At 39.2% G+C, this 17400-nt stretch overlaps 1 protein-coding gene across 3 annotated transcripts in view; it reads left to right on the top strand.

Annotated features, from left to right (window-relative positions):
• Positions 1 to 17400, top strand: part of LOC116324958 (bromodomain-containing protein 4) — a 90507-nt gene that overhangs the window by 45484 nt on the left and 27623 nt on the right. For all 3 annotated transcript variants that reach the window (XM_031745753.2, XM_031745755.2, XM_031745756.2), the window contains exon 9: positions 5734 to 5819. In XM_031745753.2, coding sequence (XP_031601613.1) covers positions 5734 to 5819 — 86 coding nt within the window. The remainder of the gene's footprint in view (positions 1 to 5733; positions 5820 to 17400) is intronic.

Here is a 17400-nt window from a genome sequence, read left to right on the forward strand (position 1 = left end):
TACCTAATATTTTTTTTTTCTTTTTTGAAACTTAAAGGACTCTGAATTGTTGGGACAATGTTTTCCTCCAATGGGAAACCGAGTCTTTGATGCTGTAGTTAATTTCTCTCTCTTTCTCTCATCCATCTGTCTCCATCTTTCTCTCTCTCTCGCTCGTTCTCTGGTATTTCCTCCATTGACTTCAGCTATTCCACTGCTGAGGTAATTTCCTCTGATTCTGGCACTTCCTAACTCAACAGCCAATGAGAAGCTGTGGAACACCTTTTGGCAGCCATTAGGATCCGCACAGTCAATTTTCCAGTGTGTCAAAACACTACAGAGCACAGGAAGCTAAGGGCAGCTTAACAAACACTCTGGCAGTGAGGGAACATGTATTTATACCTATAGAAACAACCACTAACAGCCTGGGCACAAACATGTGAATAATGAATATTAACGAGCACTACCACTACTAAATTACAACTATAATAGCTGTGCTCAAATGAGCTTTTAGACAGTGATCATGTGCAAAATGGACATTTTTTTGTCCATTAAATTCACTTCATTGTGCAGAACTCCACCAGAGATCCATTATACTCTTTCGAGTGCAAAGAGACTGAAAACACTGCCAGCTGTTGCTATAGTCGTCACCCAGGCCCTCGTTTACAAGGGTGCTACAAATCATCAAGGCCTGGTTGTCATTATAACATAGTATATGTTACACTGCATTGGCTTGTTTTCAGAAAAATCTCTCAAAAGCAGCAATTGTGCTCATTCAGTTGAATGATAATGGATGCTCTGGAAAGACTTTACTTCATTTCAAGTGTCTTTCATGTTGGGTAGAACAGGGAGGATGGTGGTGCTCAATATAGATCTTTTGAAAAGATTTTTGGAGAGTTAATGATTACACTTTGCCATTGTACCCTGCAGGGAGACAAATGAATGAGGTCACCGAAGCTATAGGGACCAGATAAGAGGCACGTGATTGAAGGAAATGACTGCGCTTTTTCGGCCATGTTGGAAGGCTCTTATGACCCAGATAATTAGATTTAGGGGTGATTTGTGGCTCAGGTGTGCCCCTTGATACATCATGAATATAACTAAATCTAAAACACTGAACAGAACCTAAACTATTTAACTAAAGGGAATAAATTGGACACAGGATGCTCAAGAATCATTTTTTTAAGTGCACTATTTTTCTTTCTTCTTTTATTTTTTTGCTTTACTGATCCTGATTCTACTAAAGAACATAATGTTTTTTTCACACTGTGTACCAACTCTGATTATCACAAATAAGAAAAAAAAAATAGTATTTAACAAAAACTAGCATATTTCCATAATTGCTTATTTTCTTATGTGGCTCTGTGCACAGCCATACATCCTTTTAATAAACATGCTTCAGTGTGATTGGCCACTGCTGGTGTCAGTCAGTCCAGCTGGCTGTATGATTGGCTCGTCTCGTTTCCAGTGTAGATACAGAATGTAAATATGCTCTATATTCTATTTAGTGATGATTTTATTTTCCACATCTATATAGAGATCTAGAGATAATTATAGTTATTATGGTACTAGGCATTGTTAGAATGTCCTGTGATACCATATGACTGTATGAGTGCACACACGAGAGCTTTGTATAATTTTATTCTCTCACTTCACTGCTGTGTGTATTATTAACACCACCCATTTTATGACCACCACAAGCTTTTTTTGCCAAAAATAAAATAGCCAGATGTGCTACACATAATTCTTTTATTTATCTTCACTGAACAAGTATGAAGGCTGGAGACATTTGCCTGTTCAGATTTACTGAAACATGAACAATTACCTATAGCTATTTGTTTTCGAATAGTGAGGACACTATGCAGAGAAGGGTTTTCTGGAAAGTATAATGTCAGTTTCACTAAAGTGTGAAGGCGATAGAAAGTAAAGCAGAGCAAAGAAAAGAAAGAAACACCTATAAATGAAAATACAAATCCCAAAATAGCAAGACGGATCTTGATATCAGAACCTGACTGATCCAGTTTGCTTGTTTGGGAGTGTGCCTGTGTTTTTGATGTAATGCAAAGAGGTATACAGTATATGAACAACAAATTTGTTGAGTTTACCAGCCCCACTGCCACGCCTGCAGTACTCCTCTGACTCTGTAGGGGTCTCTGTTTTCCTGTCCACCTGCCCTCACGATTGTATGCACTGTTAAAACAAAAAGGAGCCATTTTCTATTGTTCACACTTCTCTCTCTCTCTCTCTCTCTTTCTCCTTTCTCTGGTTATGACTTCACACTGTACTCCAGTCTTCACTCTCACTCTCTCGCTCTCTCTTTTCTGATGTCTGTATCTTCTCTCTATCTTTGGTCAATAAAGCTGAGTTTCTCCAGTGCCCCCCTGCTGTCTCTCGCTTGTTGTTCTTTCCATCTATCACTAACATTCACTTTTTTACTGGCTGCTGACAATGAGAGCACAAGCTGTCCTTACTGCACCCAGCTGTTATAATACCCACTGCCACTAACAAGCACGCACATTGTGTTTTCAATGGTCACCAAAGACACTCTGGACTTCTACAAAGACACTTTACAGACCAGTATATATATCTCAGTTGTGATGGGTTTTTAATAGCATCCCTTTAAACTGTACTGAATATAAATGCATTTAAAATGCAGTTGGTCAGTGTGAAGGAGAGGAAGGTGTATGGTTGTCTACAATGTATACATAACATTTTAAAAACAGTTTCAATAAGTTACAAATTAGAGTCACTGTGTTGATGCACATTATCATTACTGAGAGGGCCCCCAGAATAATTACATAGTATTAGTTACAAATATTTTATACACAACTATTACAAAATACAACAAAATCTTGAAAATTGGCATTAACTGAATGCACAAAATGCATCATTTACAACATTTTTTTTAATGTGAAGTGGTTTAAATTTTGAAGTGGCCTAACTGAGACACTGTAACATGGTGTCAGTCTGTTCCTACAAAAGATATCAGCATATTAATATAAGATGCTGTGCAAGTTTTTTATGGACTTCTTTTACAGTATGACTTATCACTGTTTATGAAAATCTGCTCTAGTAGTGCTGCAACAGTCCTACTGGGAGAGATACTGGGAGTATGTGTTATCTAATAAAATGATATGATTCAAAAGAAAAGGCTGATAAGACAAGTGTTAAGAAAGCATTCAGATTCCGTGAGTAAAAGTACTAATTTTACACTGTAAAAATACTACATTACAGGTAAAACTATAAATGGGACAGTGTATTTATAGTTTCAAGAGAAAGAAAAACACTGGTATATATTTAGCATCTCAGTTCTACAACAGTCGGTGTAGGTTGGAGCTAATTATTATTCATTTCATTTACTAGTGCTCTTAATATGTGCTTTCAAGTCACACTAATCAATCTTTTTTTTAATTGAAAAGAAATAACACTACTGACAAACATCCATCATCAGGTACAATACTTGATTTGGGGTAGTTCAGTCTATAGCAAAACATGATATTTTGCAAGCTGAGCACAGCTACATTCCACCATTGGGCACAACCTCAGGAAGGTAAGTATTTGAGAAGGTAGATAAGAAGGAATGTAGGAAGGAGGGCAGAATGACTGACAGGCGAATTTACTTTTAGGAAAGTAGAAAGAAACAGGGGGCAGGCAGTTACAAGGAAGTACAAGTACACTAAACAGTACACTAATAAACAGAATCACTTGTCCACTCATCTGATTTTATTGACAACTCACAACTTCACAGCAGTGAAAAAAGACTGAGGTAAAGAAAAAGAACCTGTCACACTATGAATTTTGCACTACAGAAACATGGACAAATAGTGCTCATAAAGCACACTCTTCTGTAGGACTAACAGTACATTAGCAAACATTAAACCCCTAAAAATGAGTTTTAGAGATTCCTTTTACACAGCAGTTGTGCTGTATCATCTTTCCTAATAGTTTGTGTTTATATTGGTTTGCAAATCTTTTCCATAAGATATAATTCAGGGTGATAAATGATTCTGTTAGGGAAGTCGTGACAACCAGTATCTGGAAATAGCAATCAGGTTGCATACACACTCTCAGTACACAGGATGGGTGTGTATTGTGTGATAATCAACAGTAATTGACTTATCTTTAGCCAATGGCAGCCTAGTGCCTTTAACAGAAACCAGGACTGCTGATAATTATTGCACACACAGGCATACTCACACACAACAGGATAATAATACATGTGCCAAGAGCTACTCCACTATACGAGCATGCATCATTGAGATGAAGGAGATTTGGCCAGCTTCAAGCCCCCTTATTCACCTGCACAGAAGATCCTCTTATATCACCTGAACAGAAGTTCAGTAACGCTAAAGCACAAGAAAGAGAGTAATGATGGAAATTAAAAAGGTGGAACTAAGAGTGCACATGGCATAAAATCATTAAAAAAAACAGCAAAAATGGAAACAAATTCAAAAGAGAAATCATACGACAGATGCGACTAATGTACAACGTAGTCATCCTGAGTTTTAACAGAGTGCCAAGTCTTATTTCCTTTTATACTACAAGGTTTATTACAGGTGTACCACTACTGGTGCTGATGCTACTAATTCTGCTACTGCTACCACTGCATGCCACCTTTACTAACACCACTTTCATTAATTTCACAGCTGTCCTTGCTATTGGTGAGTCTTGTTCTTTTTAGTTTTTCTTTGCCAGAATGTAGTTGTGGGATGCAAAGTGATATCAGATTAATAAGCAAAAGCACTCACTGAAGTGTAAGGTAGTTTCATGGTGTAGCAGAGTTTAGTATTGAATACTTTCATCTATAATGCTTTAGAAATGACATTATATTTTACAAATATTAACAGTAATATGTGCAAAAGCTAAACTATCTAAAAAGCAGCATTAATAGAATGTTAATCAATCAACTTGTAATCAAACCTTAAAATACTCTAAAGTTAAGTCTTTTATTTTAGAACAACAGTAAAATTGCTGCTGCTAAATGCTAACTACTGTAGCTTTAGCAGTGGCAAAATTAACATAGTTGTGACAGGCATAGTAGTAGCAGGAGTTTAGCCAGTACTATCAATGACTGTCCTGTAGAAGCCCAGTAGAAGTAGTTTCAGAATGAATCTATTTTGACAGATCCATGCTAATATTTTTTCTCCTACAGCAGTGTTGCTTCTTCATTTGCAGTGAGCATGGGTGCAAGATATGAAATCAGATGTAGTCCCAATGAGGTAGAGGGTCAATAAATGGGCAAAGAACCTGATCAAGGGAAACTACAGCCACAGCGTGTGATGAAGCATAAAGATTTACTGTCAGCGTAATGCTAGTGCAGATTAGAGAATTTTTAAAAATTAACAACAGACCACAAAGGCATATGCAGAGGCATATGAATTCGCCCCATACATATTCCCAAAGGAATAGGTTAGATGCTTTATCTAAAAACTTTAACAGTATCAGTATAGATCTGCATGTAGAATAATAGGCTAAAAGAGGGTTATTTATTTACTGCACAAGAAATATAAAGATGGTATTCAGTAAGTGAAACGCTCATAGTTTATACAGACTGATATGTTCTCAATAAGTCAAACCTGGGATCAATCCTGTGTTTTGTGTTTGGAAGTGTCATTAGTTTTGGTTTCTAAGCATGTAATAATTGTGTTCATTTTGATCTGATTATAGATCCACAATGCAGGTCTTCCAGAGGTGAAAATTAATCTAAAATTTGGTACCAATAACTTCCTGTTTGTTTGTTTGTTTGTTTTCCAGTCTACAATCAGACACCTGGAGTTACTTTGACAACAGCAAACGGATGCCAATCTCCAACTGCAAACACAAATCTTCACACTGCTATGGTGAGTAACATGCATACAGGAGTCAAGCAAGTTTAATTTAAAAGGTCATATTACATCTAGAAAAAGTGCAAGTGTTACCTCACAGTATTATTCACATAATGTGTTCAAACATTAGTCAGAAACCTTGGTTTGATATATAAAGAGGAAAGAGGACTACCCCAGATAGTTCTCTGCCATGAAGCCGTTTATGATGTGGTTCTAGAGGGGACTACTTGTCCACTTTTGTTGAAGGGTCAGGAATATAAGCTTCCAAGTAAGAATTTTCATAATGTACTTCGGATTATTCTCTCAACTGAGAATGCTCCTAAACCAGTATTATAATCTCTCACTGGAAAATGCCTCATTGGAAATAATTAAAAATAAATTAGTTTAAATGACTCACATCCAGGCTTTAATATTGCTATATTCAGAGTAACGGTGAAATATTAGTATGCATATAAACATAGTCACTGATGTTAGACATATTCTCAATACCAGTACCAGACATAATACTTCTTATGCAGTTTGGTAACTTTCAAGCATATGGGTCTATATTAAAACGACCCAGTACAGTTGGTATTGTGCATAACTGATATAGGATTTGTAACATTTTTCAGTACATAAGCAGTACTCAGATCATCAATTTCAAGTTAAAGTGGCAATATTTAACTTTTGTTGGACTGTTAGAATGAATCTTTGGGAAAAAGAAGATTTTGGAAATTCCTGCAAAAATATTAAACGTGCGCTTGTAACAAACTAGTTTAAAGAAAGCAGAATAGAGTGAAATAGTATATGACAATAAAATAAAACATGATAAAATAAAGTGACCCGGTACGGTTAAGAAAAATAAGGAAAAATAAACAATAAGGAGCTCAATTAAGTAGAAAACATAAATCTCCAAAAGTTGATTCTGTTCATCTGGACGTAGCGTTTTCAGTGGGAGAAACGTTTCGTCACTCATCCAAGTGACTTCTTCAGTCTCACCTGACTGCAGGTTTCCCCAATCTTATAAACAGTGTAAAGCGCTTTGGGGTCCACAGGGACTAAGTAAAGCGCTATACAAATACAGGTCATTTACCAACATAGTGTACGCTGTTCAGTCCCAGGAGGATTGCCAGGATTTATACATCGGGGAAACCAAACAACCTCTGGCGAAGCGGATAGCACAACACAGAAGAGCTACCTCGTCAACTGAGACTGAAGAAGTCACTTGGATGAGTGACGAAACGTTTCTCCCACTGAAAACCCTACGTCCAGATGAACAGAATCAACTTTTGGAGATTTACTTACCTGGATGATTGAGAATGCATCAAGATGTAGAAAACATAAAGTTAAAAAAGAAAGACCTTCGCTAAGTGGAAGTCTATAATAGAATGCATCGTAAAAGGCTAAATGTAATGTCGTTATGTGAAAAAGAAGGCTTTCACAAAGCTTTCTAAAGTAAGTGCACCCGATGATTGGAGAATTAACTTTACCACCAATAACTTGAAGTAATTCTAAATGAGCTAAAACAGGTTAAAATCTGGACCATGACTGGCCCATTCCATTCTTTTCTTTTTCAGCCATTCTCCTGTAGATTGGCTGCTGTGCTTGGGATCATTGTCCTGTTGGATAAACCAATGCAGACATGCTTTATTTGTGGAACAGACAGCTTCACGTTACTCTAGTCAATTTCAGTCAACTCATGGTCTGCAAGGTGCCCTCGTCCTATGGCTGCAAAACAAGCCCAAATCATCACCCATGCACTACCGTGTTTGACAGTTGATCTGAGGTGTTTGTGTTGCACTTGTCATGCAACTGCACTTGTCCCTAACCATCGTGAACCCTCACGTTAACTTTTATCGAGTACAAAAAAGCTAGCACTCATCCTCCAGCCTCACTGTGTTTATATTATACTAACCATAGCTGTGTAGCTAGCCACCAGTGTTGGGAAGGTTACTTTTAAAATGTATTCCACTACAGATTACAGAATACATGCCCCAAAATGTATTTTGTAACGTGTTACGTTACTCAATAAGAGTAACGTATTCTGAATACTATGGATTACTTAATATATTATCAAGTGTTTTACAACTACATGAATGTACTATTGCTGTGTGATTTATTACTATTACTGAAGGATACTCGCCATACCAACATCAACTAGATTTTTAAATCTTAATATAAAATGAGTAACAGAAGGGTGGACATTAGGTAAGGCTGCACTTTTTGCAGCGATCTCGTATAGAAAACTATTATAAAACAGGTCCGCGGCTCCGAACCGTAGTAAAGGGACCTCTGGCTAATACGTCGGGTTCCCTGTCGGGCTCGTAGCCGAAAACTAGCTTTACTTTGTTGTCTGGGTCAACTTTGCTAGTGAGAGACAGAGAGAGGCGTTGAAAGGCTGCTCCAATGGAACTTATTATTTTGGAGAAAAACATAACCACAGAGTACAGTCGAGTCTTAAAAGCTTACTTACAACTGGGCTACACTACTCATGAGGCTACATTTTTTAGGGCTATGCCTGTAACACTCTGCCTATTGCCTTCATATTAAATAATTTTTTGAACAATAATTTTAAAAAATATTTCGTCACGTCATTATGCGGGCCGCAAGTAGAGGTGACATGGGCCGCGAGATTGAGACACAGGCATTAGAGCCTCTTAATGTGTGTTTTGTTTGGGTTTCCACCAGCGTGGAATTACCAAAAATAGAGAGGGGACAGCCTAACATATGAAACAGGAAAAGAGCACCATGTAATCCATTTATTTCAACAAAGTAACTGTATTCTGAATACCACCTTTTTAAACGGTAACTGTAACGGAATACAGTACTTATATTTTGTATTTTAAATACGTAACGCCGGTACATGTATTCCGTTACTCCCCAACACTGCTAGCCACCATGTAGCACATCATTATACCTGCTTGCCCAACTGCTGTTTAGTTTTCTGTCTTCATTTGGAAGTGATAGCAGAGCTGTATGTTTCAATTTTTCTGAAATCCCTCAGTCAGATTGTTACATTGTTACACCTGTGTAAAGCAGCTGTACTGATCATTTTATTAAAGATGAAAGAATTTAGACAATTTATAACTCTCAGTGATGCTGCAGTGTTCATTTGACTTTGGGACCACAAGCGGAGTTTGGACCTGGAAACGGCTAATGACGTCAGACTTAAAGATGGGATAACCCTCTTAAGTCCTAGCGTTAAGGGTGCACTTACTTTCTCACAGGACTACAATCATTCAAATGGCTCTGCATTAAATTACACCAAAGGTTAAAATGAGTAAAAATGTAAATTAAATTTAAAAAATATGAATAAAATATAACTAAAATTATGAAATAAAAACCAGTAAAAACTTTAGCTCAGTAGATGACATGGCATAAAACTAGACTAGACCATTCACTGGTATAAATATAACTAGACTATTCTAGAATGTAAGTATTTCAGTAAATATTCTAACTTCAGAATCCTTTAGAGTTCTAGAGCAGTGGTTCTCAAACTGTGTTACGTGTACCACTAGTGGTACTTGGGCTCTCTCTGGTGGTACGCGGGAAATTTCCATTTTTTTAAGATTAAATAATATACCATTGTGGAGGTATGCAAAGGCTCTTCTGGGAGCCGGAGTCAACCAGAAAACGTCTCCCTGAGCGTGAGTCCTCTATGAAGAGCAGCCCTTGCTTATCGCCAACAGTTGCAGCCGCTACAGAGACCTGGCGGGCTCATTTCCCTGGGCCTTAAAACTGCAAATGCATCATTGAGATGAAGGAGATTTGGCCAGCTTCAAGCCAGGAGAATGTGATCCACTTCTTCTGTGAGTGAGCGGTAATCTTTCACGGCCAGCAGCGGGGAGTTGGAGAGACCAGCTCGCACCGGCATCTGTCGGAAGAAGACGTAAGTGAAGAGGAATCCACTGTCATCCATTCCTAGCAAGGGCAGCGTGCTCTCCATGAGCTCGAGAGCGGTACCATCACACGACCCAAGAGAGAGGAGTTTCTTGACCCACTCTGCATCGGAGAGGGAGTAGCACTGCAACAGCAGCAGCGCCTTGAGAGCGGTGTATTTCCCTCGGGTGGGGGGATCCAGGAGAAGGGTCATCACACGGCAGGTGGACAGCGGACCAACAAGGCCACCACATGATGGTATTTCGTGTCGTTGGCTGAAACGCTACGAAGAGCAAACTGAGCTTCGATGTGCACGAATCAAGAAGGAGGCTTGTGAAGCCAAAAATCCGGCAGCTTAACCGCCAAAGCAAAAATTAAAACATACAGCTCTGCTATCACTTCTGACATAAATGAAGACAGAAAACAAAACAGCAGTGGTGTTTGTAGGGTTACTGAAGTTGGGCTATCTGGTATATAATGATGTGCTGCGTGGTGGCTGGCTACACAGCTATGGTTAGCATCATATAAACATAGTGAAGCTGGAGGATGAACGCTAACGTTTTTCCACTCCATAAAGGTTAACGTGAGGGTTCCTGATGGTTAGGGACAAATTGCATGTAATTGCATGGCAGGATGCTGTAAACGGACCAAACTTCAGTCAGGAGAACAACTGAGATAACCCAGCCACAATACGAGGTTAATCATTCATAAACTGCTGCATGCGGGACGTAATTACATCTTAAGGCTTTAAAAACCGAGCTTTAAAACGTGCTGCCGATGAATAGTGGTAATAAAAACCCAGAGAGGCCGACAGTGATCACTGACTTTTTTTCAGGGGCTTGTTCAGATTAAATAGAACAAGATACAAAGCATTAAAACATGTTAAAAACACAACATCCTTAATAAAGGCAGAGTAGTTTGGACCGGGAGGCAAGGTTCATCAGGTCATCACTTAAAGATTGGATATCCCACCTGCTGTAAATGTTTTAATGCAGTACAGGTGTTATTTTTATCATTATGTCACATCCTGTTTATGACAGTTAAAATAAATAACATTCATATAAGAAATAAAATTGTCTCGTGTAAACTGTATGTGGTTTTAAATAGGCCTATACTACTGTACTTTAATGTTGGTCATAAGGGTGGTACTTCAAGACCCATATATTTTATGAGGTGGTACTCATTGTGAAAAGTTTGAGAACCACTGTTCTACACTGTTCCAAGTTGTTGTTCCTCAGAAAATGCCACACGAGCACATTTGAGAGGGAGGTGTTTGGAGGGTTATCAGAGCAGGAGGTGTAGGGGCTGAGAGGTGGGGTACAGAGACAGGGGAGAGAGTGGGGCCTGGCCGGGCTGCAGTCAGATTGTTTTGCGGCTGAATAAATGAATGAATGAAAGGCAGCACGGTGGTAACCTGATCCGCGCGGGTCGGCCTCATTGTGCTTGGCTGGAGCTCGCGCTGGCTGGTCGCTCTCCGATTGTCTCTGGAACGGGACAGAAAACACTCCCAGGACCTCGCGAGCCCTACATTATTCAGCGCGCGTGCCTAAAAAAAAAAAAAAAAAAAAAAAAGGTAGAGCTAGGGAGAGTGAGAGAGAGAAAAGGGGCACGCGGAGAAGGGGGGAGAGAAAAAAAGAGGAGGAGACCGCTAGTTGGAAAAGCTGGCGCGTAAAAGGAGCTCAGTCCCATCTCAGTCAGAAGCCAATGTTACCGTTATTACCGCCCCTGGGAGCACGTGAACAACCGTTAGACTACTTCTCTTGTTCGTTTGTTTTATTTAACGTCCCACCGGCGGTTGGTGCCGCAGTTTGAACTGAGGTGAACACTGAAGAAGAAGAAAACGTAGGAAGAAAAGAAGAAGTAGCGGTTAGTCCGTTTCCTCCGCCGGTAAAAACCAAAAACTAATCCCGGTTATTATCCGCTAATTGGCCGGTCTTAAGGAGCTCCGGAAATCAGCGATTTGCTGCACATCAATCTCCACTCAGGTAGATTAAATTATAACATAAGTAGTTCCTAAAACATAGCGGAAATGTGTCTGAGCATAAGTTTATGCTGGGAACTCATTCAGTGAAAGTAAAACGGTTGCTTTGGGTGAATGGCGTGTGTGTCAGCTTGGGGGGTCCTCTGGGGTTTGTTAGCATGCTGAAGGTGTTGTCAGCTGTGCATGTGTGTATGTATGTGCTTCTGGTTAATAGAAATAGAGCCTGTAATTACACTGATTATCTTTAGAGTGGGAGGACACAGGATACTGCACTCTCCTCTACTGAGAGAAAAAGAGAGGGACAAGCAAAGGAGGTCAGTGGACCAGACTGCTTGCTGCAGTAGTCTGTACAGCATGTCTATCTCTCTTTCTCTTTGTGCACCTCCTCCTCCTCCTCTGCATCACTTTAACCTAGATATAGGAATGACCTTAACCTGGTTTCCATCCCCCATCCAGCATACTGAATGACTGGGCAAAACCAGAGGGACGTTTTATTAATGCTGCTTTCAGTATTTGTTTTTTTTTTTCTATGTTCCATTATTGTAGCTTCTCTTTTCTTGTATCTTAATGGCTCATTTTTCAAGGACTTCTTCAGTTAGGTCACCTTGACCCTGAGCTGGAGGAGCAGCTAAGAAAATTGATGGATGTGCAGTTAAATAAAGGTCCTGCTATTGTGAAAAACATCTTGGTCAATTTGCAGTATACACAGTTTCTGCCACGCCCCTGCCCAAACAAAAAAACATAGGGGTTGCATTTTTGAAGACTAAGTATGTTATGTTAACATTTTATTGTAAAAGTGAGGTAGTTACAGACTAATAGGGGATTATAGTAATAAGGGAAGCTAGAGAAAGAGCTGCCAAATGAAGCCAGACTTCATTTGTTTGCTGGAGATTTTTTTTTCATTCTTTTCTTTGCTCATAGCTGTTGCCAAGCAACTTGAAATTCTTTACTTTGAAAATCTTCTTGCTCACTGGTGAATAGACATTGCTAAGCTGGATTTCTTATTTTTGTTATCAAATCAATCAATGACTTGACTTGATCCTGGAAATGTTCAATTATCGCCATGCCGTTTTCTGTTTTCAATAGAAGCATATATTTCTGCTGTTGCAGCTGAAAGTAAATAAACAACTTAACTTGACCCTGTTTTCTCATCACTTTCAGTTTTGCTGATTGATTTTGATCTCATTGATTGATTTTACTTCATGGTAGAGTTTCCTTGAGTACAGCTTGCTGGTACAATGCCAAAGGCACGATGGAGGCTTTGAACATTCTTCCCGTCTTCTTGTAAAGAGATTTCTTTCCCCCCATTTGACAGCATGTATTTACTTTTCACTTGGTTTACGCAGCAGTTTCAGTAATACAGGCAAACACAGCCAACTGGGAAGAGGAAGTAAAGAGGCCAAGACATCACCAAAGCAGTATGATCATGGAATTTTAACCCAACCAGGAGGGAAATCTTTGGGGTTGATGCACAGACACATTGGTTTTTTAAAGTCCTGTTATGAAGCTGTTGTCATCTTGGATAATACTCCTTTCTGACTTTAATGGCTATAATTTATTAAATTAACTTTTTTTAATGTTTTGTACAATATGGCCTGAAAGTAGCAAATGATGAGCACATAAAGTCACCAGGAACTATTACATTAGGAAAAACTGGCAAAAAATTGCGGTGTGTGCAAAACTTTTGCAACTGTATGCAATCAACTTGCAATCTTGCTGCCTTTGAAATGGTTGCTTCAAAGACAAGGACCAGGTCTATCAAGCCAGAATCTCATAGATTTGAAACTGAAATTTAGAAATTCCTCCACAAATATAGATGTAGTTGGTGCAGGTTGATGATTTAACTCCAGAAGGACAGAGATGCACTGTAACTTTGTTTTTATTTAGGAATATAACCAGAATATGACCACTGGCAAACAGCTGAGTTGAGTCCAGTCCCCTGATGCAAAGAAATGAGTTGCGGAGGAGTTGGGTTTAGTCTGTCAGTACAGACTGACCGAGGTTGAGTGCAGTATTTGCAGCAAATATTTGCAAACCTTTGCCAAACTGTCTGAGAGTGATTGCAGTCAGTCTGAGTCAGATCTCGATTGTTTGGATACAGGTTGCCTCCCACCAGTCAACTTGTGCAAGTGCCTTCCAATAAAAATTGTTCCCCAGAGGTTGAGGATGTTGCACACTCAAACTTAGGCAACCAGTTGGTTAATTCAGCTACATATATTCACTCTCTGACAACAAGTTTAATGAAATCATCAGGCAACCAGTAATTATTCCTAGTAGTGAGGATGTTGCCACCCTATTTTTACGCTAGCATTGCCAAACTTAAAGTGATTACTGAGGTAACAGAGTTTTCCCATACTTCTGCACAACTGGAAGTCTTTTTGGATCCAGAGGCACTTTTATTATAGTATTTAGACCAGGGGTGGGCAATCTCAGTCCACGAGGGCCGGTGTCCCTGCAGGTTTTAGATGTGTCCTCGAACCAACACAGCTGATTTAAATGGCTAAATTAGCTCCTCAACATGTCCTGAAGTTCTCCAGAGGCCTGGTAACGAACTAATCATGTGATTCAGGTGTGTTGACCCAAGGTGAGATCTAAAACCTGCAGGGACACTGGCCCTCGTGGACTGAGATTGCCCACCCCTGATTTAGAGGCTTATTTTTTGGGAGGGTTGGGGGATTTTTGATGATGATATATTTTTTCAAAGTTTACCTGGCATGTCCCACTTCAAAATCTAAAAGAAATGCACACCTTCACATCTCCTGCAGTTGCTCTCTGGTCTAAGAGTCAGGCCCATCCCATAGCCAGAGAACCACTGCTTTATAGTAGTATAGTCATAAATAAATGTAATAATCAAAAACCATAACTGATTTAAATTTGACCACTTTGCATAACAAAATATTCTCTTTGTGAAGCATAAAATTGCACCCAGCACACCTGTATAAAATATAATGATGTCATAAATGACATCACAAGGTCACTTTACTTTCCAAAAAGCTGGGTCTCCTGATGGCCTATAACTCTCACATAGAGTGACAAACCATCCCTTTTGCTGCAGAACTGCATCTTTGTAAAATAGACAAATAGCTCAATCAAGCCCATTGTGAGATTTTGGCCCTTGTCTATTGAGTAAAGTTCAAAGTTTAGAGGTAAACAGGGTTATGGTAGAGATTCAAGTCTGTTTTATCACCCAGACTCCATTTAGAATAGCTGTTCATGCGTGTTGACTATTTTGTTGGGTCATCATTTGAAATCGCTAGCTGGTTCTGGAACACACAGCAAACTGCCAATTCAGGCAGACTGTTTGCCAATACCTCTGTTAGGCCCAGTGACAGAAAAAATCACAGCCAGCTCTCCAATTCGATTCTATAGTTGATGACAGGATGTATCTACCACATACTGAATGTCCCATTGAGACAGTCAGTGGCTATTAAAAAAGCACATTTTCCATCCACACCCCTCTCAGCACTATGGATAGTGCAAGGACATTGACAGGAACAACAAAGTTATCAGTGATGTCTACCTCAAATCTCCCCTACTTCCAGGAAAGACACACACACGCACACAATCACAGGTTACGTAACAGCTGTGTGTTTGATAATGCTGAGGCTTGCTGAGCCAAGAGTACACAGGAGGTGGAAATAGAAATGGGGTCCTGCAGGAGGGATGGGATGAGAGAGGCCAACAGGTTGACAGAGGATAATAGATATGGAGAGGGATAAAGGATGGAGAGGTTTGTGATGGTGTTAGTTGGAACACTGGATGGAAAACGAGTGAAGAAAACACGAGAAAGGAGGTGGAGGATGCTGTTAAGAAGCCTGTCTAACCTCAAAGTTCTCGAAGTGTTGTTGACATTAACTGGCCAATGGTCTTTTACCGTCTGATTTGTTGATGGGCCTTCAGTAGCTGTTTCCGAAGATGAAGTCCAAATAATACAGTGAGTAGTGCTCAACGGATACAACACATTGTGGCAATACAGTAGACTGTGACCTCTTTGTACACAAATATTGAGTGTATTATCAGCTGACAATGACTGGATGACATGAATAGGAAAGACAACATGTGGCTTGGGTGTTTGTGATGGAAAGCATGTCATGTGAAAGCTCCTCAGGCCAGTTAATGGACTGAGCCTTGAAAATTATTTTTATTTTCCCAGCATATAAACAAAGCCTCTTCATTTCTGTGCATGTCTGAAGTAGTTGGAATTCTAAGTAGTTCTTTGGGGTGTGAATAACATTCTGTTGCTATTTTTGTTTAGCTCATAGGACTTGATGACAGCTAAAAGTGACTAAGGGACACAGTGGTGTCTTTGTGATTCTGTTTTGTTTTTAAAAAAAAAAAATCTTTTCACCAAGTAATGCACAATAAGTCACCTTGACACTGTATGAAGAGAGCAGATTTGAAGAGCTGAAAGGCCAAGGTGCTTTTGTCAGTTTGGATGTAGGTTTTCAAAGTAGAATGGTCATTTTTTATTTAAAGTGTATGCAAATGAAATCAATTGCAGGTGCTGTCAAGAGTTTCCACAGCTTTGATTATATATACAGTGAAATTTAGCAACACATAGCAAAGTAATGCAACAGAGCATATGGGTGATACCAACCCTTAAAAACCCACCCGCTTTTTCTAAAACTGTGGGCATAGGTCCCAAAAATATTTGGATTCACCAAATCTATAAAGAACTATTTGAAAAAAACAAAAGAACTGCCCTTTGGGGAAGGTGATTGAGAATAGTCCTTCCACCTACTCTAAAGAGTCTGGTAACTTATTTGAAAGAAATCTATGCATTTTTCTGTTATTTCATACCATTTCACAAACAATACTTAATTATGCATCAATGACTGCAACCCAAATTATGCCTCAGTCACATGAGAGTAAAAATAGGATGGCAACTAGAAAAAAATCAGTGGTTACCCTGGGATGATATTTAATTTAGTGAGCATTTGCAAGTAGCTGGAAGTAGTTGTCATGTGGAAGTAGTGGTCCCCCAGAGGTTGAACATACAACACCTCTGACAGCACTCCCTGTCAGACATATTAACATGGGGTTGTAAATAATTGCAGTCTAATTTATAAGCACAGTCACAGGTTGGCAACGCATTGCAATCAATCTCAGTCAGAATGTGTATTGAAGAGCGCAACTTGTCTGCGACACGTCTCTTTTAAGTAGGGAACTTGACTCAGTTGTTTGCTAACTGGTTGTCTACTGGTTATATTACTATACAAAAGCCAGGCTGCTGAGTGCCAATGTTTTTTTGCAGTCAAATCGCCACACCGAAGCAACTACTTCACTTTAAGTGAAAGCAATTAATGTGAATTTAATTGGAAGGATTAAGGGGATTTTTTAAAAAATCCTTTATGAAGGACAAAAAATTCTGATTTGGACTTTTCAAAATGTGGAAATAGTGTTTCTTTAGTTGGATAAACAGTCAATTAAACTGCTGTTATAAACAGTTTAATTTAACTATTAACTGTTGTTTGCATCATTTTAATTGTCTAGATCCAGGTAATACACTAATGTATCCAGTAGTGAATAAAAAAAAGTTTGAATCCAGCTTCTAAAACAGTCCAAAAGGTCATTTTTTTGCCACATTCCAGCTTGGAAAAAATGTCATCCAGTGTATTGCTATTTGTGCTCGAGGGAGGAAGAGAGCTAGAGGGATGCAGGAAATACAACAATACAATCCAGCTATGTAATGGCTGCCAGTACACAAACTCCAGTACCCGCTATTGTCCACAACATCCACCAAGTATTGTTGTACTG

The sequence above is a fragment of the Oreochromis aureus genome, linkage group 7 (genome assembly GCF_013358895.1).
Source record: "Oreochromis aureus strain Israel breed Guangdong linkage group 7, ZZ_aureus, whole genome shotgun sequence".
NCBI lineage: Eukaryota > Metazoa > Chordata > Actinopteri > Cichliformes > Cichlidae > Oreochromis > Oreochromis aureus.